At 35.7% G+C, this 27445-nt stretch overlaps 1 protein-coding gene across 5 annotated transcripts in view; it reads right to left on the reverse strand.

Annotated features, from left to right (window-relative positions):
• The window catches only part of NUP153 (nucleoporin 153), an 80803-nt gene that overhangs the window by 26496 nt on the left and 26862 nt on the right, over positions 1–27445 (reverse strand). For 4 of the 5 annotated variants that reach the window (XM_025443847.3, XM_025443855.3, XM_025443840.3 and 1 more), the window contains exons 3-12: positions 19517–19765; positions 19267–19406; positions 19057–19185; positions 13697–13813; positions 13559–13603; positions 13393–13449; positions 11424–11570; positions 8049–8098; positions 7674–7800; positions 41–178 (exon numbers count right to left, since the gene is read on the reverse strand). In XM_025443847.3, coding sequence (XP_025299632.1) covers positions 41–178; positions 7674–7800; positions 8049–8098; positions 11424–11570; positions 13393–13449; positions 13559–13603; positions 13697–13813; positions 19057–19185; positions 19267–19406; positions 19517–19694 — 1128 coding nt within the window. In that variant the 5' untranslated portion in view covers positions 19695–19765. Of the gene's footprint in view, positions 1–40; positions 179–7673; positions 7801–8048; positions 8099–11423; positions 11571–13392; positions 13450–13558; positions 13604–13696; positions 13814–19056; positions 19186–19266; positions 19407–19516; positions 19766–20764; positions 20820–27445 lie in introns of all 5 variants that reach the window. The other variant, XM_035710486.2, reaches the window with a different exon arrangement.

A 27445-nucleotide genomic window follows, 5' to 3' on the forward strand; every position in this document is an offset into this window, starting at 1 on the left:
GACAACAAAAATCACCTCTATATCTACAATGGTTTTGTACCTTGTTTGTTAATGATTGCGAAGGACTAATGGTTGCTGGAGAGGAAGTTGTGATCACAGAGGAACTAAAATTGAAGGTAGGCAGTGAAGAACTGGTGATGGGTAGAGAGATTTTCGGCAATACTGGTACTTCCATTTCCTAAAACGCAACATGTTTCATGTCATTCTTCTATCCCTACTTATTTTCAAGAACTGATATAGTAACACATAAACTGAGAATAGGGAGAAGTTAGCACCACACAGTGTTAACAATGTGGGCTCCAAAATCAAAAGAACTCAGCCAAGATCTGAATGCCAGCTGTGCCACCAGACACGGTGGCTTTGTGAACCTAACTGCCCTCAGTACCAATTTACTAAGGGCTGAAAATGAGAAAATACACTAGCTGTATATTAATATAAAACAAAGTTATATATGGGTTTGGCGTATAAAATAAGCATATAATAGACATCAGTACTGATGAGTTTGGTGAAATGCCTGGTTTTTTACCCCAAGTCTTAGTCTAGGTTGAGGGCAACAAGAGTCCTGACTCTGGCTAATGGTAGACGAGTTGGTTATCTGACCAATGACCTGATGGATAACAATCGTAAACTCTGAACAAAATAGAAAGAAATAAGCATGTGAAAAAAACTGGAGAGTGACCAGAAGCAAGCAGAAACTGGAGAGATTAAAAAACACTTGGAAAAAGCGAGGGGCACTGACTGAGCTTCCTGTCCTCTATGAGCTGGTGCCACTGCATAGTTGAAAGTCTGAAGGAAAAAAAAAAACAAAAAAAAAACCAAACCAGCAAATCTGTTTCACTGAGGAGTCAGAGGATGGACTAGGTGACCATAACAGCTAGAAAATGAGGGGAAAGTGCAGGACTGAGGAGCATATAAACCTGCATGTGAAACGTCCGGGTTTCTAGCAGACATGTAAGCTGCTCGTGTATAAGGCAGACGCCAAGAAACCAACTTAGGCTGAAGAGCTCCAGCTGCCACCCACCACAAATGGGAGAGTCTGACTTAAGGTAAATTCCCCGCCAGCTAAAGCTATCTGAATACTTCAAATGGACATCATTTATGGCACAGCAATCACACCTCTGTAAAATCAAGCCCTCTCCCCAAAGGGAAAATAAAGATGCTTTCAGATTAAAAAAAAAAAAGAAAAAAAGAAAAAAACTACAAAAAAAAAAAAAAAAGAAAGAAAAAACCTAGGACAATCTGTTGCCATAAAACCTGCTCTACAGGTTCTTCAGGGTGAAGGGACAGGACACCAAATGGAACTCAGGTTTCCTGAAGAAATGAACAGTAGTATGTCAGCAAACACAAACTTTCATTTCCCTTAATTTCTTTAAAATACATACAACTGCATAAAGCAAAAATTATATGCTGTGAATTTACAGCCAGCCTATCTAATTTTAATACAAATGGCAAGAATAATCTAAAATACCAAGGAAGAGGGGAGGTAAATCAAACTAATAAAGTTGCAAGATTCTTAAATTTTACAGGAAGTGGTACAATATTAACACAAAGTAGAATTTGAAATTTAAGGATACATACATAATCCCAAGACGAACCACTAAGTAACATGAAGAGGTAGAGATAAAAAGCAAAGTAATTAAAATGTAATTCTAACAAATACTCAATTAACCAAAAGAGGGCAGCTTTCAAAAGGAACAAAACAAAAAACAAATGGGAAAACTAGAAAACAAAAGAAAAATGGGAGACTTTAATCCAACCACATAATTACATTAATTATAAATACTTTGATTAAAAGGCAAAAAGCAGGATCCCTGGGTGGCGCAGCGGTTTGGCGCCTGCCTTTGGCCCAGGGCACGATCCTGGAGACCCGGGATCGAATCCCACGTCGGGCTCCTGGTGCATGGAGCCTGCTTCTCCCTCTGCCTGTGTCTCTGCCTCTCTCTCTCTATCTGTGACTATCATAAATAAATAAAAATTAAAAAAAAAAAAAAAAAAGGCAAAAAGCAGGTAAAAAGCAAAATTCACCTATATATTGTCTAATAGAAACTCAATTTTTTCAAAGATTTTATTTATTTATTCATGAGACAGAGAGGCAGAGACCTAAGCAGAGGGAGAAGCAGGCTCCCTCTGGGGAGCCTAATTAGGAACTTGATCCCAGGACCCTGGGATCACAACCTGGGCCAAAAGCAGACACTCAACCACTGAGCCACCCAGGCGTCCCTACTAGAAACTCACTTAAAGATATGGGTTAGAAAAAAAAAAAAAAAGATATGGGTTAGAAGCAAATGGATGGGAAAAAAGATACAACCTGCAATTCGCAAGCCTAAGAAGGCTTATTCTACTAACACAGTGGCTGGCTATATAAATACCAGTACAGCAGATTTCAAGACAAAGAATACTCCCAAAGATTTTTTTTTTTTTTTAAAGAATATTTAGGGATGCCTGGGTGGCTCAACAGTTGAGCACCTGCCCCTGGCTCAGGGTGTGATCCGCGGTCTCAGGATCGAGTCCCACATCGGGCTCCCTGCCTGGAGCCTGCTTCTCCCTCTGCCTACGTCTCTGCCTTTCTTTCTGTCTTTCATGAATAAATAAATAAAAATTCTTTAAAAAAATAAAAAGAATATTTAGTAATATTAAAGGAAGCAACCAGGGAGGCATGACAGATGTAAGGCATATGCTTAAATGAGGGCTTCAAAGTATGTAAAGCAAACATTGACATAAGGACATTCACCAAATGAAAGTGGATAGATTTAATTCCTATCTCTCAACAATTTAATAGACTAAACAGACACACTCCACACCCTGAAAAAAATTCAGCAAGAATAAAAGATCTAAGAAATACTATCAGTCATCTGACATCTTATATAACACTATACCAACAACCATAAAATACAGGCTTCAAGATTCTTCAAGCAGACCATATGCCGGGCTACCAACAAGTCTCAATATATTTCAAAACATTAATATCAAAATTAAATAGTTCTAAATAATCCATGGATCATATAAGAAACCAAAAGGAAATCAGAAAAATACATAAAAACACTACTCTAAATCTTCCAGTAGAAAACTTACTTTGTGGCCTGGGAACAAAGGTTTTTGTTTTGGTTTTGTTTTTTTTAAGATTTTATTTATTCACGAGAGTCACAGAAAGAGAGAGGCAGAGACACAGGCAGAGGGAGAAGCCGACTCCATGCAGGGAGCCCGATGTGGGACTCAATCCCAGGTGTCCAGGATCACATTGGCCGAAGGCAGGTGCTAAACCAATGAGCCACCCAGGAGTCCCGACAAAGGTTTTTTAGGATAGAAAGAACAGTAAAGGGATCCCTGGGTGGCGCAGCGGTTTGGCGCCTGCCTTTGGCCCAGGGCGCGATCCTGGAGACCCGGGATCGAATCCCACATAGGGCTCCCGGTGCACGGAGCCTGCTTCTCCCTCGGCCTGTGTCTCTGCCTCTCTCTCTCTCTCTCTGTGACTATCATAAATAAATAAAAATTGAAAAAAAAATTAAAAAAAAAAAAAAAAAAAAAAGAGCAGTAAAAATAATTGAAAAGGCAGAGGGGTGGGCAGTGGGTTTAGTTCAAAGAGCATGCAACTCTTGATCTCCCAAGAGAGTTATGGGTTTGAGCCCCACGTCGGAGGTAGAGATTACTTAAATATTAAATCTTTAAAAAATAATTTTTTAAAAAAGATAAATTCAGACTTCATAGAATTTAGAACATCTGATGATCAAAAGATACTGTTAAAAAACTGAATATGGAGACGCCTGGGTGGCTCAGAGGTTTAGCGCCTGCCTTCAGCCCAGTGCATGATCCTGGAGTCCCGGTATCGAGTCCCATACTGGGCTCCTTGAATGGAGCCTGTTTCCCCCTTTGCCTGTGTCTCTGCCTCTCTCTCTCTCTCTCTCTCTCTCTCTCTCTCGGGGTCTCTCATGAATAAATAAATAAAATCTTTAAGCAGCCAGACTGGGAGAAGATATTTATAAGACATGTATCTGACAAAGTACTTGGATCCAGAATCTATAAAGAACTCCTATAACCTGATAAGACAACAACTCAATTTTTAAAAGGGCAAAAGATCTGAAGATACTTCAAAAAGGAGGTAATAAGCATATGGCCAAGAACACAACATTACTGTCTCAGGGAAAAGCAAAATTACGAGACAGCACCATATACAAAGCAGTACGGATAAAATTAAAAAGAGGACTACTATTAATAGTAGAATGAAAGAAATGCCCATACACTGTTGGTTAGAGTATAAAATATTACATTCATTTTGGGAAAGTTTAGCAGTTTCTTAAAAAGTTAAACCCGTATCAGGGGGGCCTGACTGGTTCAGTCAAAAAACATGAAACTCTTGATCTTGGGGTTCTGAGTCTGAGCTCCATCCACATTGGGAGCAGAGATTACTTAATAAATTTTTTTAAAAAGTTAAAACACATATCATAAAATGTAGCTCCTCCACTTTTAGGTTATTTGCCCCCCAAAATCAAGCAATTAAATCTCCCCAGCTTGGGCAGCCCCGGTGGCACAGCGGTTTAGTGCCGCCTGGAGCCTGAGGTGTGGTCCTGGAGACCCGGGATCAAGTCCCACATCGGGCTTCCTGCATGGGGCCTGCTTCTCCCTCTGCCTGTGTCTCTACCTCGCTCTCTCTGAATGAATAAATAAATAAATCTTAAAAAAAAAAAAATCTCCCCGACTCAGTCATATTATATAATCATATATTCTGTATTGATGAGCTTCTTCATTATAAAAACCAAACTGGTCTCGGGTTCAGATCCCGGACGAGCCCCCCCCCCCAAAAAAAAAACCAAACTGGTAGCATAGTAGAGGCAAAATACCAAATGCTTAGTGATTAACAGAGTCCTTACAAATTTTGAGATCTAACAGGAAAGGAGATAAATCATACTTCTACTATCTCATAATGCAAAATGGGTTATTTACAATATAAAGTTCTGTTAACCTGAATGTTTTAAGTAAATCAAAATATACCAATCCCTGCTACATACCAATAGTACCGGAAATGAGTATAATTTGTTTACACTCCACTAAAATTAAAATTTCTTCCATTTGATCTATCCCAAAAGCCGACTAAGATACCCACAAAAATGAATATTCTATCCTTTATCAAAAGTTCCTATGAACTTTAACTGAATTAAGAACTAGTGGTCTAAACATTATTCGTCATCTGAAATAAAAACAGCACTGAATACAAAATAAGAAAGCATCTACCCAAAACCTATTCTACCTAGATTTTAAAAACACAGGGTAGGCAGAACGTTTGAGGTAGCCAGCCACCCCTCTTTCCTCAGAAATACAGAGACTCTAACTCCAGTGTGGAACAGAACTAGAGACAGGAGCTGAGTGAGGCATCCTGGGATGCAAGTTGGCAGTTGGCCAGAATGGAGAGGGGGCCCAGAGAAGGGAAGAGGTGATAAAGAGGCCTGGAGGCTTACTTTCATAAAGCTCCTCATCACAATTAGTATGCCAAAGTAACAAGAGCAAAAGTAAATCAATAAATTTCCACCCACTCCTAATATCTTGATACAGTGAAATCACAGTAAACACCCATCTCTAAGACAGCCAAAATTAGCTACAGTGACCTGAACTTCACCTAAAGATCTTAGGAATATATTCTTAAAAGTTGAAACTAAAGGGAAACAAGCAGAATTCACAAATCTGTTATCTGGCAAACACCAAATAAAAATGTTTTTTCCTCATACAGGGATAAAGTTTAAAAGACAGCTTAAAGACACAACTTTTACCGAGAAATAGTAAAAGCTCATCTAAAGAACAGGCTGTATAATAAGCTGTATTACTCAGATACTCATTTCTTTATGTATACAAAGCAAGACAAATAACCCATTTTAGAGGTAACTTAATCAAGTCTACATAAAGAGCTTCAATAAAATAAAATCGGTTTGCTAAGAAACATACAAAATGTTACATGCTGTATCATTACTGGCATTCAAAACCTTTTCTTTCAAGACAGTAGAATACATTAATACATTCCTTCCCTTCCCAACACTCCAGCAGGAGAGCAAAAAGGAGAACCTCAAGACCAGCACCTGAGCTGAGACCCCAGTATAATGCCACATACCACAAGACAGGCGAGGAGGGGCAGAAAGTCCCAGCTGCCAAAGAAGCAATGGTTCTGAGGCCTTCACAAGGCACAACTATAGAATTGCTAAGCAGGAAAAGGGTAGAGAAAGGAAACGAAAATGAAAGACTGCCTACTCTAAATAAACTTGGGAAACATACCAACAGACTAAAAAGGAAAGTGATACTAACTCGTACAGTAATTTCAACCAAAACATGACTTTAGAGTTAACAGGAACTGTTACAGAAAATGTTTAAAAAATCTAAAAACTCCTAAAAAACTCATGAGTCAATGAAGTTACCAATGAAATTTTAATTAGAAACAGACAAATGGAAGCATTATGTATCAAGACTTAAATGATCCCATTAAGCTGAAATTCACTTGTAAAAAGATTGAAAGGAGGTCTGCATGCAACTCAAAGTATTTAGAAAATAAATAGAGCAGCCTATAGAAAGAAAAGTTAATCAATCTTTGATTAGTCCTCATGTTCTTCAAACTTTCATTTTCAGCATACAGAAATCTTTAAAAAAAGAAATCTTAATGAAAGAAATAATCCATAAAAAATGGATAAAGAGAGAAACCCCAAATAACCAAGGAACTCAGAAGAGGTCTCCCTCCCTTATAAACAGGTAATGCAAAATAAAACTCCAATGGCTTAACACTTGACAACTTCATATCCATTGCCTTGGCAAAAACTTAAAAAAGAAAAAAAATCAAGTATTCATAAGGAAAAAGAAAAAGCATATTCATCTACTGTCATGTGGAAGGAAGTATTCAAACTACCTTCAGGAGCAAGAGAGCAACATTTAATAGTGTGAAGATGTGTATCATCCCCTAAAACCCAACAATTTCAGCCTAGAGAACACACTGCACGTGTGCCGAGGCAGACATGCATAAACATTCACCTCCGCATATATTAGGAATCAACCCACAGGGACACCTGGGTGCCTCAGTGGTTTAGCTCCTGCCTTCGGCTCAGGGAATGAGTCCCACATCCAGCTCCCTACAGGGACCCTGCCTCTCCCTTTGCGTCTCTCATGAATAAATAAGTAAAATCTTAAAAAAAAAAAAAAAAAAAAAAGGAATCAACCCACATGTACCTTGCAGAACAGAGGGTGCTAAATTTTCAGACTGGACAAATGTGTTAACAGTGAAATTATACAACTTGCAATTTTTTTTCATAACACTGGTAAATTTCACAAATGATATGAAGAAAATGGTAAGTGATAAGAACACACACAGCGTTAATTCATTCATAAAACAGGCAAATCCTAACAATATGGTAATATTCCAAAGGTCAAGTAATTTCAATTCTAATTCTCTTATTTGAAGAATTATGGTTTTTTAGTGGCATCCATGGAACTTCAGGTCTGAGGTTAGGTTTCCTGTGTCATCACAGTGAAGGGAAGCATTGAACACACAGACATGCATGTGCACTCACACTGGGGAGGGACTGTTCCAACAACAGATTAGTCATTCTTGTGCTGAGTCTCCCCCAAGCCCCACCCCTCAGGGTCTCCCACCACCACCACACCAAAGCTTTCAATAAACCTTAAGAACATGAAGGATAGAACCTTACCTCCTCCTCTGGAGGTTTAGATGCAACAAAGCGCGTTCTCTCTCGTCTCATCTTGCCGCCTCCACTACCTACTCCAGAAGATAAACCATTGGCTGCAGACATACTGAAATTTGGGTAAGAAAAGCCACTAGGCAAAGAAAAAGAAAATTAAAACAAATGATATATTACTCTGGTCCATAACTTGTTAACTAACTGAAGACCTAAAAATTAGAACTGCTAACAAAAAAAGAAATATTCAACCAAATGTTATTTTAAAAGCTGACAGATTTGTGTGTATGCATAGTTTTTTAACATTCTTAATCTTCAAAAACAAAATACATAAACAAAAGCCTTACAAGTGAAATATAAAGAAGCTTAGCTATGTAAAGACATTACCTTTCTTGTTCTCTAGTTTGTCCTGGCGTCACAGGTTTTTCATATCCAGTCTAGAACAAAATGAGCACACACCAAATTTACATGCCTGTTTGTTTTAATTTTCCCAATACCTCCCTTCTGTCTGTCCATTTTAATATTTGAATTTGATGGGTTTTTAGTTAGTAAATCCTAAAACTTGTGACTTATACCCTGCTTTCTGAATGGTAACTGAATTACAGCACGATTATACAAATAAAATGTCACTGAGCACACACTGCCCTTCAAACAAGGTAGTATACAAAGTTAATACACTTACAAACCAAAAAATACTTCTACTCATCTCTCATCATAGCCTACTAAAGGTGTAAGCAAATGTATAAGGATATTCTCTTTGAAATGATTCTCTGCAAATAAGTTCCTCCATTTAAAGGGTATCACAGCTCTTCAGAGAAATAACAAAACAGAAGGTGGGGACCAGAAATTTACAGGATGAGCCTGGATTTTTTTTTTTTTTTTAAGTATTTTTACTTATTTGAGAGAGAGAGAGAGAGAGAGAGAGAGCACAAGCAGGAGGAGGAGCAGAGGGAAAGAACCTCAAGCAGACTCCCCACTGAGCACAAAGCCCTCCTCCCACCTCCCACTTAGGGCTCGATCTCATGACCCTGAAATCATGACCTGAGCTGAAACTAAGAATTGGATGCTTAACTGAACAAGCCACCCAGATGCCCCAAGTCTTGATTCTCCTGTATCAAAAAACAACTAAGTGTTCAAAATCTAAAAGCAAATACTACAAGGACACAGGAGCTAGTTCAAAGGCCAAATAAGACAATATGAACATCAAAATAAATAATGCCAATAAAGGATTATAACGAATAAACTGTGAGAAATAAAGTTGACATAAAAACACAGATAGGTTCATAAATGAGAGAAAACTTTTCCTCCAGGAGGAGGACAACTAATAAGTGTACAAAGGAGTGAAGTTAGAAAACCACCCTCTGTCCATCTACAAACAATGGTCTTGGGCAAAAATCACCAATAATGCTAACTACTAAAAGGATATTTATCCTCTCAAAGTTATCAACCTACAAGATATTTATTACAAAAGATAAAATAGTAACTTTATATTGGAGAAATCCTACTACCACCACCTTAATAATCACACTGCTAGTAATGAGAGCATGTGCTTCTTAACATGATAGGCTGAGAAGAGCTCAACATCTATTCTTTGGTATTATTACCCAGGGGGGTACCTGGACAGCTCAGCTGGTTAAGCATCCAACTCTCCATTTCAGCTCAGGACATGATCTCAGGGTCACTGAGCTCGAGCCCTGAGTGAGGCTGCATTCGGGGCATAGTCTGCTTGAGATTTTCCCTCTCTCCCTGTGCCCCTCCCCCCTGCTTGCACATGCTTTAAAATAAAAAAAAAAAAATTTTAGAAAAAAGGACATAACTGGAATCTAATCATGAGGAAACATTAGACATCCCCAAATTGCAGGACATTCTACACAGTAACTTACTTGTACTTTAGAAATATCGATGCTATGAAATACAAAAACAAACAAAAACCGTAAGGAACTGTTCTACACTAAAGGAGACAAAGACACATGAAAACTAAATGCATACATAATCTTGAATTTTTTTCTTCTGGGACAACTGGCAACATCTAAATAAAATCTGTACATTAGATAATAATCTATTGTACAATTTTAAGTTTCTGGTTTGATAACTATTCTGCATTTATTACATTAAGGGCATTCCCTACCTACAGGAAATACATAGCAAAGTTAGAACAAATATAGTAAACTGTTAAGTCTTATAATTGGGCGCTCGGGGCCGCGCTGGCCGTGGAGCTGCCAGCCAACCCGGGACCTGGCCCTGGGTTGCTTAAAATAAAAAAAAAAAAAAAAAGAAAGAAAGAAAGAAAGAAAGAAAAGTCTTATAATTGTTCTTGCTAATTCTGTAAATTCATTAAATTCATTAATTCAAATTATTTTTTAAATTTTAATAAAGCAAACAAGACAAAGTGTTAATGATCGGTGAATCAAGGAGTAATGAGTAAACACTATACTATTCTCTCAACTTTAGTTTGAAAAATTTTAATAAATCAGGTTATGAAGATGAGATTAAAATAAGAGATTAAATAAGAGATTAAATGTAAGTAAAGGCATTAAGAGTAAGATACTATATAAACTCAATAAATACAAAAAAATACACTTTAACTAAATAACACAACAGACAAACCCAGAACATGGGACATTTTAAGACAACTGGCCTGGTCTTATCAAAAACCAATTTTGTCCAGCAATTCTGCTCTTAGGTATAGAACCCAGAAAAATGACAAAAACATGTCTACAAAATACCTGTACACAAACGTTCACAGGATTATTCATTACAGTCAAAAAAAAAAAGTAAAAAACAATCCAAATGTCCCCTCAACTGATGAAAGAATAAACAAAATCTAGTATATATCCAAACAATGAAATATTACTCAGCCACACAAAAAGGAACAAAGTTCTGATGCGTACTATGACATAGATGAACCTTAAAAACATTATGCTAAGTGAAATAAGCCAGTCACCAAGGACCACATATTTTAAAACTCCATTTGTATGAAACGTCCAGAATAAGCAAATCCATAGAGACAGATCAGTGGCTGCTTAGGGCTGGAGAGAGAGGAGTGGGGAATGACTACTAACAGGTATAAGGTTTAGGGCGGATGGGGAGAATGGTGATGACAATGTTCTAAAATCCACTGTGGTGATGACTGAACAACTGAGAATATACACTGCACGACTATGTACTCTTCAAATAGATGAATGGTACATTATGTGAATTATATCTCAAATAAAGCAGTTATTTTAAAAGAAAAACAATATGGTAAAGGAGTCAAGGCTTGAGATCTATAAAGACAAAACCAAAGCAATGTGTGAAATCTGCTTGGATTCTGATTCAAAAAAGCAACTATAAACAATACTGGAGTGTGGGCTAAACATCAAGTAATATTAGGAAGGAACAAACATTAATTTATTCAGATGTGATAATATGCAAGAAAATAGAAAATGCATGTCAAAGTACTTAGGGGTGAATAGATGTGTTATGTGCCATTTTATTTTCAAACAGTTCAACACCACCACAAACAAAATACAGTTTATAAAGTAATTCTGGCAAAATTATTTAATCTAAACTATGAGTACATATTAGTGTTACTAGTAAGCACGAATTTAGGATTTGATCAAGGTGCCAGCCATTTGAAAGGCATACCATTTATAATCACTAACACACAATCTTCATGCATTCTCTAGTTGCTACACTGCAATGGTAGAGTACTTGTATCTTATCTATTCTTACTCATTTTAATCGAAAATCAAAGATGAGTGAAAATAAACACATACTCACACTGTGCTTTTTATCTATTCTTTGATTAGTCTTCCTTAATTCACCAGATGGGGTCAGAGATGGTTTAAAATAAACAGTTCGATTTGCTGCTATGGAAACTGGCTTTGGGGTCATGAGTCTCTGAACAGGGGGATACTGAGAGTCCACCTTATAGAAACCAAAGACAAACCTTTATTTTCATATATATCAGTGACACATATCTAAAAATCATTTGGCAATAAATAATTAATGTGACCTAGAGACCTAGATGAATATTTCTTAGAGAAGTACCCAAAGGATGCAAATACTAAAAGGAAAACTGACAGTAATAGAATGAAAGGCACAAATATTTATAAACCTAAATATAAAATTCCAAATGGTTGCACAGACTATTTTATTCTAGACTTAATAACTTTTCACATATATGTGCCTATGCACAAAATGGAAATTATATTCAAAATTGTTCTACAAATCTAAGTTTTTATTGAATTTCAAATATAGAAACTAAAATGATTTTGCCACATTTTCCTCAAATTACTTTTTAGATATCCTTCAGCTGGAAATAAATTATTTTTAAACTAGCTATGAAAATAATTGCCCAAAAAAAGGGAGCAAAGAATTTCAAAACCAAAAATAAACCAGCATTATTATCTAAGCACACAAGTGTTTTGTCAACAGTCTTTTGCAACAAGAAAACACAGTAAAAGTCCTGTTGCTGTATGACTTCTACTCTGTCCAAAGACTGTACTACTATGAATATAGTCCTTTCACTCAGCAGCAGCTGTGAACAACATTGGTTTCCAAGGCAAAGCCTCTGTATACTAGCTCTTCCCTGAATCCTCATCACAACTGTGATCTTACAACTCAATGAGATAGTCTATTTTGCAGGCTGTTCTGATAACATCTGTGAAACATGAGCCACAATATTGTATTCTGGCTTTTATATATCCTAACACTCATTAATAACATTGGATTGATATTATACTCCATCTTTACTAAAACTTTTATCAATGAGAATTTGCATTATGGCAGTTTTTTACATTTACTTTTTAGATAATCTGACATAAAACAGGACTTTGAGAAAAGCAACTAATGCCATAAATTAATCCCATTGGCTAATAATGGATTCCCTCTTGCCTGATTACAAACATCTAGGTAATGCTAAAAAATTGTAAAGCAACACTATCCGCCCAAAACCCCTCAATTTTAGCCTTCTTTACAGAATTTCAGTAAAAATAATTATAATTTACCAATATCTCACATACAGTTCCCACAATTAATTCAGAAAATTATGATCATTTCAATCAGTTACTTCTGGGGAAAACTGGTGTAATAAATGCTTTCACAAGTAAGAATCTGGGAATCTGCTTCCCCCAAAGGATACTTAACTAACCACAAGCACAACTAACAAAAAATATACCTCTTTAACTGTATCCATCATTTTCTTTTTTTCACAGTAACATCCAAAACTAATTTTAACCAAATAGAACACACTAAAAAGGGTTATCAAGATACTATAAGTTATATTTTTTTTATTAGTTCCCATATCTTGGAACAGTACTTGGCTAAAGAAAGATCTAGCAATTTGAAATTCTATTACAACAGATTTGACATGTTTGTTAATGAGGAAAGTTTACAAAAGTAACTTTTCAGTGAGGGTTTTAGTTCACTGAATTACTAAACAAACACTTCAAGCACTTTTCACTCCAACTTTTATTTATCATCAGGAAAAAAGTTACACAAAGACTACCAAGATGCTGAAAATGGAAATGCCAAATAATCAAAAAATATTGACTGAGAGTTTACTGTGAATACAGCACTGTGCTAAGGCAGGCACTCACAAGAAGCTACAATGTCCAAGTAAAAAAATCTTATCTTTCAACCACGCCCCCTAACGACTATCAAATTCAATTTGTAGATTTAGTAACTTAAAAATAAATATAACAAAACTGCTGAAACTTTAAGTAAATAAATGCAAAAGAAGTTTTACCCTTTCCCTTTTGGCCTGAAAGTCTGCAGTGGTATCTATTCCACTCCTATCAAGAGGCTGAAAAAACAAAATACTATTAGAATAGATTGGAAATTTTGAAAAATAAGATTTTCATCGCCAATATATAAAAATAGCTCTCTTAAAAAAGGTTTAAAAGTCAACTTACAGAATTCAGGGGAGAAGAAACAATAGATGGAATTCTTTTTGCATCCTGTTAATATTGAAACAATAACATAATTAAGATTTTTCACAAAACTCAAATTTTGTTACACACCCGGACTTAATTGTGATTCTAAAATTTTACCGCCAGAGGGCTTGACATCTTCTCTAAAGACTGCAATATTCGCCGAGCTGTTGAACTAGTCACACCGTAAGATTGTGCATTGGGCTGTTTAGCTTTCATCTGTCTTCGAACTGGTGCCTATAAAGTAAACACTGTATTATTTTTTTGGACTGTAAACTCTAAAGCACATATTTCAAGAAATGAAAATATTTACAAAACAGAATGTATCTCCACAGAGAAACAGGATTAATATGGTAACAGCAATTTATCTCTGGGTGGTGTCATTATGCATGAGTTCAATTTTTTTTTCTCTGTATCTTTACTGAAAAGCCAATGACTTTTACAATCAGAAACAAGATAGCATGCACTATGCTAAAGATCTGTAGCTATGTTAAATGGGAAAAGTGAGATCACTGGTATGAAGTTTAAGCATTATCTTAATCCATTTATCCCTGAAGTCTAAATCAAACCCTTCTTGTTGAATCACTATGCCATCACTATGCTGTGCACCTAAACTAATATAATATTGTGTGTCAACTATAATTCAATAAAAAAATAAAATTTAATTTTAAAATAAGAGAACTAAAGTAATAAGAAGTATATTAAAATATTATTCTAGATATTAGTTAATTAAACTCCAAGATAACTAAATGAAAAGATTATAGACTCTATTGTAAAGAAAATTTAGCTTTTTAGACTAACTCATTTCTCAAATTTTGACCTAAAAATTTTAAATACTCAGGCTATTTCTTTATGCCTGTAACTTTCTTAAAATTGGAGTTAAGGAAAACCCCTAATAAAGAATAGACAAGTATGCTTTAATATGCAAGCACTGTTTACAAATTCCAATTAAAACACTTTTCTCAAAAATGCATTAAAACAATCCAATAACCAAGTGACTATCACAATCTGACAATGCTTAATATAAAGATATTATCACAATCGAAACTCAGTTTCTACAAATAGCTCATAAGAGCTAAAAAAACTGAAGCATAATAACTACTTTATAAATAATGCTTCTCTGATACCAAACACTGATGACATTTTAGAGTAGCTGCAATATTCTCCATCAGCTTTATTAAGAAGTTGATGCCCATTAAGGATTGCTTTCAGGCCAGAAGCTTTGGCAAATATGAGACAACACTAAAATCCTCTAGGAAAATATGATATTCTGTCCTGTCACTGGGTTCTACTGGCCACTCAGGGCCTCAATTCACTAATCAATAAAATAGAACTGAGTTAAAGAATCTTTAATAGACCTCCCAGCTCTAATAACTCTAGGAAAGGACTAACAAATGGATTCAGCTTAAATGTCAATGATAAACATTTCAAAGCCTGTGCTGAGAAGGATTCTAAGGGTATGTCATGACTTGGCATTAAAAAGTATAAAATTCAATGTAAGAAAGGAAGAAATAGCAAGAACACACTCTGACTTGGACTACTCTATGAATCATAGGCTTATATCATCTAATCTTCTAACATGCTGAACTATTATTTTAACTTTAAAAAATGTTTAAAGGAGTAATATGATCCAGTTTAAGTTCTAGAAAAAGCTCCCTGTGTAACTCCAACATCCAGTTAACTCTTTCTTAAATAACAAAATATTGCCCTTCATGAACACTTTCAGAAATAAAACTCTAATTACTGTTAACTATATACACGAAATCATCCTATAATTAGGAAACTAAAGACAAAAATCTTAAAATATATGTTTCTATGCCATTGTTGTTTGTCACAGACTGTTCTCTTCACGTAGATTCCCCTCTCCAAAAGCCTACATATTACTTCTCCACCTTTAAAATGTCAAAATCCATAAAAGTAATAGGCACAACAAATACAATAAAACAGAATGTTTATGAACTTCAAAAAAACTGTTACTTTATGGTAAAACACAGAATGGTAGGATTTACCTTGAATTTGTTTTTTTTAAGTTATCGATTTCCACTTGTTCTTTGCTCATATGTATGTAAAATACAACTGATTTTGTATATTGACCTTGTATCCTGGGATCTTGCTAAACTCACTTAAAAGTTTTGGTAACTCTTTTTTTTTTTTTTTTTAATTTCTTAGGCTTTTCTATGTAGATAAGCACATTGTCATGAACAGAAATAATTTTTTCTTCCTCCCCAATCCATATGCCTTGTATATCTTTCTTCTTGCATTGGATAGGACTACAGTATAGCATTAAACAGTAGCAGCTCGAACAGACATCCTTCTTTTACTGACGTGAGAAGAGTATTCAGTCTTTCACCATTAGTATGAGGCTAGCTGAAGATTTTCTATAGGTAGCACTGATCAGGTTGAGGAGACCCGCTTTATTCCTCAAGCTATAGAAAATTTTTATCTGATGGACACTAAATTTTGTCTAACGTGTTTTATACATCTGTAGAAATGTTCATATGGTTTTTATTCTTTAAGAGTTTGTTTTCATGGTAGATCATATTAATTTTCAAATGTTAGGCCAACCTTGTATTCCTGGGATAAGCCCTACTCGATTATAAAATAGTATCTTTTTATATATAGTAGATTCAATTTGCAAGTATTTGTAGAGAAGCTTTAGGTCTGTAATTCACTAGAAATACTTGTCTGTGACTTTCTTGCAATGTCTTTGTCTGGTTTCAGTATCAGGGTAATGTTGGCCTCATAAATATGTTGGAAAGTATATCCTCCTATTACACGGAAAAGTATGCATAGAATTGGTATTATATCTTTCTTAAATGTTTGGTAGAATTTATCAAGGAAATTATCTGAGCCTGAAGTTTTCTTTGCTGGAAGGTATACATATTAAATTTATTGAATAGGGGATCCCTGGGTGGCGCAGCAGTTTGGTGCCTGCCTTTGGCCCAGGGCGCGATCCTGGAGACCCGGGATCGAATCCCACATCGGGCTCCCGGTGCATGGAGCCTGCTTCTCCCTCTGCCTATGTCTCTGCCTCTCTCTCTCTCTCTCTGACTATCATAAATAAATAAATATTTTTTAAAAATTTAAATTTATTGAATAGACTATTTAGGCTATTTATTCTTAACTAGTATCAAAAAACATGAAATACTCAGGTATAAATCTAACAAAATATGTGCAAGGTCTATGTGATGAATACTATGAAACACTGATAAAAAATTTCAAAAAGATACATGGAGAGCCATGCTGTGTTCAAGGATTATTGAACAAGTTAATTAAGATGTAGATGTTCCCCAAAAAAAAAATTAAAAAAAAGATGTTGATGTTCCCTAAATTCATCTTTAGAGACTCAATGCAATTCTTTCTTTTTTTTAAGATTTTATTTATTTATTCATGAGAGACAGAGAGAAGCAGAGACATAAGCAGAGGGAGAAGCAGGCTCCTCACAGGGAGCCTGATGTGGGACTTGATCCCTGGGAATCATAAAAGTAAAATCCATAAAAGTAATAGTCAAAGGCAGACAGCTCCACAGCTGAGCCACCCAGGCATCCCAACTAATGCAATTTTAATCCACATTCCAGTAAGTTACAGAAACTGGTAATGTGGATTCTAAAATTATGAGAAAACAAAGATCTAAGAAAGCCAAAACAAGTTTGTAAAAGAACAAAGTTGGAGGACTCACATTAGCAATTTCAAGACTTACTGTAAAGCTATAGTATCAAGACAGTTTAGAGTTAGCCAAAGGATACATAGAAACAAAGTCAAAAAACAGACCCACATATACAGTTAACTGATTTTCAACAAAGATGCAAAGGCAATGCAATGTAGAATGTATAACCCTTTCAGCAAATGGTACTAGAAAAATTGGATACACCTTATGCTAAAAAAAGTCTTGATCCCTACACCTCATGACATGATACATACCACAGACAGAAATTAACTTAAAATAGATCAGAAGGCCTGAATTAAAACCTAAAACTATAATGCCTCTAGAAAACATAGGAAAAAATCTGTGACCCTATGTTAGTCAAAAATGTCTTACACACTACACCAAAAGCATGAACCATACGAGAGGAAAAAACCCCAACATACTGAATGCCATCAAGTCTAAAACTTCTTTTCAGAAGGCTTAAACCAGAGACACCTGGGTGGCTCAGTGGTTGAGCATCTGCCTTCGGCTCAGGGCATGATCCATTAAGAAAATAACCCTATTAAAAAATGGGCAAGGGGAGCCTGGGTGGCTCAGCTGGTTGAATGTCTGACTCTTGATTTGACTCAAGTCATGATCTCAAAGTCACGTGATGGAGCCCTACACTGGGCTCCCGACTCTGCCAGAATCTGCTTGAGATTCTCCCTCTGCCTTCCCCTCCTTCCAGTGCACATGAGCATGCTCTCATTCTCTCTCAAAATAAATAAATAAATCTTTAAAACAAAATAATGACAAAAGATTTGAACAGATGCTTCACCAAAGATAATACATTTATGGCAGATAAGCACACAAAATTATGCTCAGTTTCATAAATAAAAAACACAGTTAATGTGGAGTTACCACTACATGCCAATTAGAATAGCTAAAATAAAAAAATTAAAGATCAAAAAATTAAAAAAACAAAAACAAAAACAAAGAACTGATGACAAGTGCTGCCCAGAACACTGCTGAAAATGCAAAGTGGTACCAGCCACTCTGGAAAACAGCCTGGCACTATATTATAAAGTTTAATGTATACTTATCATAAGACCCCGCAGCCAACTTCTTGGTGTTTACCCAAGAGAAATGAAAATTAACATTCACACAAAATACTCATAACCCCTTTAATCACACCTTGCCTCAAATCAAAAACAGCCCAAGTGTCCTTTCACTAGTGAATGGATAAATTATAACTCAGCAATAAAAGGAACTATTGACATATGCAAAAATATATATTAATCTCAGATGCATTACGCAAACTAAGTACAATGAGCCAGATTCAAAAGGCTAGATACTACATTGATTAAATTTAAATGATGTTCTAGAAAAATCACAACTACAGGAAAAAAAAAAAAACAGATCGGTTGTCAGAGGGTGGAAATGGAAAGAGGGATTGACTATAGAGAGGTACAAGGTAACATTTTGGGGTGGAAACGTTTATTCCATTCTCTGATTCCAGAGATGGTACACAACTCTATTTTCTTAAAGTTCTAATACTCTAAAATAAGGGTAAGTTCTACAATATATAATTTACACCTCAATTTTTTGAAAAAAAATATTATCTCAATTAATTTCTAAAAGCACAGAGGCATATAACACACTCACAAATGTAATGAATAAATTTATTCACTCAGGTCTAAAATAACATTCAGATAGTCCCTAAATGAAAACAATGTTTCTAATCCACAGTTCTATCATTTTACCAAAAAATAACCAAACCACAATTCCACTTGAGGTCTATTAGTTACTTGTCAATTGTTATTTTTAAGTTCTCAGTCCTTCTATTCAGACCAACCTGATATGGTGTGTTTCGTAGTTTAGGTTGTCTTACAGCAGCTGCTGCCCCACCATACGTTGTTTTTCCAGGATAAAAAGGAGAATCTCCAAGCTGACTTGTTTTAAGGACTGAAGAATTCCCAAGTGACTGCGCAGAAACACAATAATAAATCATGAGTAATAAACACTCAAAACTAGTGTGATTAAATCAAAACCTATTAGTACTCACAGGGGAAAGCGTTCCAAAGGCAGACAAGTTGAATGCTGGTTTTTTTGAGCTGGTGGCAGTGTGCTGTGAGTGTGAAGGAGTCCGTTCAGCCTCTGGGGACCATAGAGGTGGCACTGAAGTGTTCTTTGTAACAGCTATATCTAAACAAAAATATGCATAGTAAGAGCACTGATTACAAGAAAATGGACATTACAAGTCAGAAAAAACCTATCCCATGAAATTTAACTTCACTACCAAATGCCAAGAATACCTTTATCAGAAGCTCTTGAAGAAAAACCACTGGTAGTTGAGATGTTATCATCATCATGCTGAGAGGTAGAATCTTTAATTTCCTTTACAAGGGAAAATCCAGAACTGCCAATTGGGAACGCCGAGGATGTGGAGGGCTGACAGTGTAATGCAGGAGATTCCAACATGGAGAAATTCATATGGCTCCGATGAAGAGAAGGCCTTGTTAATACATCTGGGTAATTTGAAGAAGTACTAGTTGTTGAGGGTTCTTAAAAACAAACAAACATTAATACTATGAATATACAGCTTAGAAAAAGCAATACAATATCACAACAAAATGGCATTTAAGAAAACATACTATACAAATACAGCTTCAAGTCACTGAGGCCTCCCATGATAAGCCCAATTTAGGTTTGTCTGGTTTTTTTTTAGGTTATTCTTTTTAGATGAAATGAAGTTTCATCTAACTGCAACAAATTTACTTAACCTAGTATCAAACCATGTTTCAGAGTTCACATACAACTTCTACAAGTGCATGGTTGTTTTTTCCCCTTGAATTGATATAAAACTTGCTTGTGAAAAATCAAGTCAAAGAAACTATATAAGAAAGTCATAAAAAGTGGGCAGCCCCGGTGGTTCAGCGGTTTAGCCCTGCCTGAACCTAGAGACCCGGGATTGAGTCCCACATCGGGCTCCTGCTTCTTCCTCTGCCTCTCTCTCCCTCCCTCTCTCTCATGAATAAATAAATAAATAAAATCTTAAAAAAAAAAAAAGTCAGGGCAGCCCCGGTGGTGAAGCGGTTTAGCGCCGCCTGCAGCCGGGGTGTGATCCTGGAGACCCAGGATCGAGTCCCACGTCTCGCTTCCTGCATGGAGCCTGCTTCTCCCTCTGCCTGTGTGTCTGCCTCATTCTCTCTAATAAATAAATAAATAAATAAATAAATAAATAAATAAATAAATAATATTTTAAAGATAAAAATTAAAAAGTCATAAAAAGGATGTCTGGTTCCTCCAGAAATAACCACTATTAAATTTGTATATCCTCCCAGATATTTTATATGCATATGTAAATGTTTCCCCTAATTATATAATCATGCTATGCATCCAATTTTCTAGGACTTGTTTTTTCATTTAACAATTTTGTCTCTATATACAAAGCACTCCCCTTAAATACCACATTGTATTTTATCATAGACTATACTTATGTGATTATTTTCCCAATGCTGCCAATATTTATGTGATTATTTCCCAACTTCCATCAAACATACATGCACTGATATCTGCATATTTTCAGAGTATTCTTTTGGATTAATCCATGGTTCTCTAAGAATATAACAGAAACATGAAAAAAAATTATTAAACATACTTTTAAGCTACCCAAAGACTATCTGATTCTGTAAGTCTAAAGTTGGGCCCCTAAAGCTTCCTAATTATCCAACAGAATTGAATAAGATTCAACTGAATAAACAATTAGATGTGGAATGCTCTGTCGGAATGGATAAGAGTGCATGTTCACCTTTGCATATGAGACATCAGGATCCTGTCAAGTTATACTCTTACAAATGGCAAATGACAATTTCCACCATACTCTCCAACATGGGACATTCACCTTTACTGATTTCTGTCAATCTACTATGTCAAATGGCATCATTTTATTTGCATTTACTTAAATGAGAGATATTGAGCATCCTTCCCTATATTCAGTGGTCATTTATATTTCTTCTTCTATTAATTGCTTACTGATATAGTCCCTATATTAAGATTAGTAAAATCTTTTTTTTTTTTAAAGATTTTACTTATTTATTCATGATAGATATATATATAGAGAGAGAGGGGCAGAGACACTGGCAGAGGGAGATGCAGGCTCCATCCCAGGTCTCCAGGATCGCGCCCTGGGCCAAAGGCATGGGCTAAACTGCTGAGCCACCCAGGGATCCCAAGATTAGTAAAATCTAGTTTTTGATCAGTAAGATAGTGTGATGTGATCTGAAATATTACAACTAATTTTTCATCACTGGTTGAACCAATTTATTTTGTTGATGGTGTCTTTTGCAATACAGAAAATAACTTGTATCTACTTTTATTTCAATATAATGTTTAATCTTGCATCCATCTGGAATCAGTTATGATGCAGTAGTTGAGAGAATGATTCAGCTTTATTGTTTTCCAAATGGTTAGCCTGTTTACATTCTAAAATAACCTTCTTAAATAAGTTACATTTTAATCACCGAATGAGAAGCCATCACTACCACGATACTAAATTCCAAAAGGCTTTTCACTCCTTTCTCCAGTGATGTATCTGTACCAGTATGATGTTTTACTACTCCAACTTTAGAACACATTTAGTAACTGGAAAAGTTATTCCAACCTACCCCCATATTCCCCTTATTCTTTTTCAGAATTTCTCTATTCATCTTCAGATACATTTTCAAGAACTTTAAAGTCATTTGTAAGGTTTACAAAAGGACATTACTGTTAGGTTGGAATAACTGGGCCTCCAGACTAGTCCTAGCTACTATAATTTAAATAATTATAAAACTATAATTTTATATTATAAATTAATATATAAAATATATTATAAAACTATAATTTTATAATTATAAACAAAATATAAGACATCTTTCAGATAGGAGAAAACAGCACTCAAAAAGAAAAAAAAGAAAAAGAAAATGAAAAAGAAAAAGAAAGCAAGCAAGCAAGCTAAAACAGTGAGTCCTATCACTACCCAGCTCTCTACCCTGGCACATTTTTAGACCTGGAAGAGAAAACTGGAGTCCAAATCCAGATGGGAGTGTCCAGACAGTGAATGGGCTATCATTGCACAGAGTTAGACCATCTAAGGCTTAACAAATACCAGCTGTTACAGAATACAAAAAAATAGATGCTAGGAGGTGAGCAATGCTAAGGGACAAGAAGCAGTCCTAAGAACAGAGAAGCCAGTGTTGCAAGAACTGAGAGATCCCATAAACACATCCCTAAATCCATGGTATTCCGCCAAGATGTTGGAAAAGCTTCCCCTTGAGACTAAGGATCATGTCAAGAACAAGACCTACAGTAGACTCAGCCTAAAAAGCCACAGGGGAAACAGTCTGAAGTCTAAGTCCTACCACTTTAGGGAACTTAAACACCTTGGACAGATACACATTAATAAAATGTAAAACTAAGTTTACAAAGTTCAAAATGATCATTTAGTAACAACTGCCTGCTCAATCAAGAATTAATACTCCTCAGAGGAAGATAACAGCATCCAGAATCTCTACCTTTATTATTCAAAATATTTAGGCAGAAACCATTTGATATATATAAGAAAAATGTGATCAATAGTGGGGAAAAAAGACAGCCAATAGGAATTGAACATAAGATAGCCAAGATAACCTTAACAGACTCATTAAAATTATTTGACTTGGATCACACTAAGTTAAAAGATTTTAAAAAGGAAGTGCTATCTTGCCCAGCATTGTTTTACTAATGACTTTTCCTTTTGTTCAGGTCTCCTTTAGGTCCCTCGGCAGAATTTGAAAGAATTTCTTCTTCTAGAGTACCATACAGCTTCTTGTTAAATTTATTTCTATCTATTTTTGTTGTTTGATATTGTAAGTGGGAACCTTTCTTCCTTCAAACTAACACTGCTTAAGTAAGAGTTACTGGGGTGTTTTTCTATATTAACTTTGTGATTTAGTTCTACAATTGTCTTATTCTAACAAGTTTTGTTTTGTTTTAATCAATTGGCTTAAGTTTTCTGGGTATTACTGATAAACAAGGATCATTCTGCCTCCTTCTTTCCAACACTTACATGTATACATACATCCTCTATAATTATATATTTAATATCTAGAAGTGGTGATGAAGGGCTTCCACTTTATACCTAATTTTAATGGGAATGTTTCTAATGTTTCACCATTACATACGATTCAGGCCTTTGGATGACTAACATGTTAAGGAAGTAGTGGTTTCCAATTTCTAAAGGAAATAAGAATAGACTAAGTTTTAGCAAATGCCTATTAAGTATTTACCAGAAAGAAAAAAAATTATAAGATTTCACCTAAAATATGCTAAATTATATTAATAATTCCCTCATGATGAAGGATTGCCTACATCTCAAGATTAACTCTCCCCAGTGAGTAAGAAGATTCTATTATTCTTTAATGTGCTCCTAGATTGTATTTGCTACTCTGTAATTTTCTTCCCAAAAAGTCAGTCTTCAAAAATACTTACCAGTATAAGCAATACAAAACAATTCTGGATTATTTAGTTTCAAAGTACAATTATGCAAAAAATAAGACACAGATAAAAACACTTAACTAGTACTAGAAAGAAACATCAACTTAATAAAAGCCATAAATGAAAAAAATCACAGCTAACATTAAATTCAGTGGTCAAAAGACAGAAATTTTCCTCTAAAATCAGGAAACAAAACAAGGATACTAGCTGTCCCCACTTCTATTTAACCCAGTATTGGAAGCTCTAGCCAGAGTAGTAAGGAAAGCAAAAGAAAGATATTCAAATTGGAAAGGAAGACATAAAATATCCCTACTCACAAATGCTATAACTTATATGTAGAAACTTCTAAATATTACACACATACACACACACAAATCCTGCTGGAATAAACAAATTCAGCAAAGTAGCAGATTACAAAATACACAAAAATGAGTTGTTTCTATACCTTAACAATGCACATTCTGAAAAGTAAGTTAAGAAAACAATTCCATTAACAACAGCATCAGAAAGAATAAAACACCTAGAAATTAACCAAAGAGGTAAAAGACTTGAACAAAGAAAATGATAAAACACTGCCAAAAGAAAATTAAGAAGACTTTATAAATGGAAAGGCATTCGTGTTCTTACACTGAAGGAACTAATGCTGTTAACATATCAATACTACCCAAAGCAATCTGGAGATCCAATATAATGCCTTTCAAAAACTCAAATTTTCTCAAAAACAGAAAAATACATCCTAAAATTCTTATGGAATCTCAAGGGCCAAAATATTCTTGAGAAGAACAAAGTTGACTTTCTTCCAATTCCTGATTTCAAAACTGATCACAAAACAATAATCAAAATAGTATGGTACTGGCATAAAGACAAACATATAGACCAAGAGAACAGAACAGAGCCCAGAAATAAATCCTCACATGTATGGTCGAAATGATCTTCTACAAAGGAGCTAAGACTACTCAATGAAGAAAGGACCGTCTCTTCAAATGGTGTTGAGAAAACTGGACAGCCACATGCAAAAGAATGCAAATGGACCCTTATCTTACAACATTTACAAAAATTAACTCAAAAATGGATTGAAGACCTAAAAGCAAGACCCAGAACTTAAAATAATAAGAAATCACAAGGGAAAAGCTTTATGGCATTGGTCTTGACAATGATTTCCTGGATTTGACAGGCAACAAAACAGAAAGAGACATACGGAACTATATTAAAAACTATGAACTAAAAGACACAATCAACAGAGTAAAAAAGCAACTTACAGAATAGTAGAAAATATCTGCAAACCATATATATGATTAGAGGGCAAAATCCAGAACATATAAATATGAACTCCTACAACAAAAAAAAATCAAATAACCTGATTAAACTTGGGCAAAGAGGTGCACCTGGGTGGCTCAAGTCAGTTGGGCATACAACTTTTGGTTTCAGCTTAGGTCATGATCTCAAGGTCATGAGCTTGAGCCAAGTGTTGGGCTCTGTGTTGAATCTGCTTGAGATTCTCTTTCCCTTTCCCCCCAAAATGAATGAATACATAAAATCTTTTTAAAAGGGGGGGGCGGCAAAGAACCCGGATACTTCTCCAAAGATGATACACAAATGGCCAACAAAGAAGCATATGATAAGATGCTAAGCATTATTAATCATCACAGAAATGCAAATCAAGCCACAATGAGACCCATTCACACCCATTAAAGACAGTTACCATCAGAAAATAAATGATGGCGAGAACATAGAGGAAGCAGAATACCCCCAGGGCACTACTGGTAGGAAATGTAAAATGACATAGCTGCTGTGGAAAATAGTATGGAAGTTCTTCAAAAAAATTAAAAATAGAATTCCTGTATGACCCAGCAATTCCTCTTCTGGGTATATACCTAAAAGAACTAAAAGCAGGGTCTCTAAGAGACTTGTACAACCATGTTCCAAACAGTATTATTCACAATAGTTTAAAGGTTGAAGCAACCCAAGTGTCCACTGACAAATGAATAAACATATTATATACTTATAATGGAAAATTATTCAGCCTTAAGAAGGAAATACATTCTGCTATATGGCATAATGTGAATGAACCTTGAAGACATTAGGATAAGTGAAATAAGAGAACCAACAAAAGGACAAAAAACTGGAGGATTCTACTCAGACGACGTGCTTTGGTAGTCAAAGTCACAGAAAGTAGAATGGTGTTTGCCAGGGCCAGAAGGGAAGAGGGAATGAGGAGTTAGTATTTAGAGTTTTAGTTTTACATAATGAAGAAAGTTAAGGTGGATGGTGCTGATGGTGACATAACAATATGAATGCACTTAATATACTGAACTGTATGTACACAATAATGACTAAAATGGGGGTGCCTGGGTGGGTCAGTTGCTTAATTAAGCATCTGCCTTTGGCCCAGGTCATGGATCCCAGGGCCCTAGGATCAAGCCTCACACCAGGCTCCCTGCTCAGTCCAGAGGTCTCCTTTCTGCTTCTCTCTCTCCCTATCCCCCTGCTTGTGCTCTCTCACTTGCTCTCTCATAAATAAATAAATAAACAAACAAACATTTTTTAAAAAGTTACTCACAAAAGGTATGTACACGACACATGTAACTAGAAAAACTACGAAACAGGGGATCCCTGGGTGGCTCAGCGGTTCAGCGCCAGCCTTTGGCCCAGGGCATGATCCTGGAGTCCAGGGATCGAGTCCCGCATTGGGCTCCAGGCTTGGGGCCTGCTTCCCCCTCTGCCTGTGTCTCTGCCCTCCCCTCCCATCATGAATAAATAAATAAAATCTTTAAAAAAAAAAAACTACGAAATAAAAGTTAAGAACATAACAAAATCCAGGGCACCTGGGTGGCTCAGTTAAGCATCTGCCTTGTCTCAGGTTATGATCCCGGAGTCCCAGGATCAAGGCCCACATTGGGCTCCCCGCTCAGTGGGGGATCTGCTCCTCACCCCACTCTCATCCTCCCTTCTCTCAACGTAAGTAAACAAAATCTTTTTTAAAAATAATGAATAAAATCCAAGTTGGAACTGACCTTGGCAAACCACTGAATTAATTCCATTATTTAAATGAAAATACAAACACACAAAAAAGAACTTTATAGATATAAAATAAGAAAACGCTCCACTTATCTCACACCTGAACTAAATTAATTCTTCAAGTTAGTAAATCCTCTCAAGCATGCTCATCAAAGATGGAAAAGAATGTCAGCCACTGTGGATATAGGCTGGAGAACACTGGAAGTCTCTAATGAAAAAAGCAGCAGGGGTCCCTTCAATGCCCAGGAAAAAAAAAAAAGACGTGGAGGCAGTCAGCGTAGACCTACCAGATAAAAGCCTCAACAAAGTTGTTAGTAACATATTTAAAGAAATCAGTCCCAAATACAGATATTAAAAAACTTCCTAAGTTATTCTAATAAAAAAGAAGGAAATATTTAAAGACTAAGTAAAATCGGCTATTACTAAGAAAACTTAGGTAGACTGTTTGTTCGCACTGAGAATCATTCTTTCAGGCCCATTTCACTCTCACTAGGTTTCACAACAAGCAAATCAGGCAACATATTACTATGATCACCAAAATTAACAGGCCATACACCCCACGTCTTCCAAATCAACAACAGAAAGACAACCCAATTAAAAATGGAAAAGGGGCAAAAAAAAAAAAAAAAAAGAGGAAAAGGGAGATGTGAATAGCCGTTTCTCCAAAGGTATGCAAACAACCAATAAGCACATGGTAAGATGCTCAGTAT

Source organism: Canis lupus, chromosome 35, assembly GCF_003254725.2.
Source record: "Canis lupus dingo isolate Sandy chromosome 35, ASM325472v2, whole genome shotgun sequence".
In the NCBI taxonomy this organism is placed as follows: domain Eukaryota; kingdom Metazoa; phylum Chordata; class Mammalia; order Carnivora; family Canidae; genus Canis; species Canis lupus.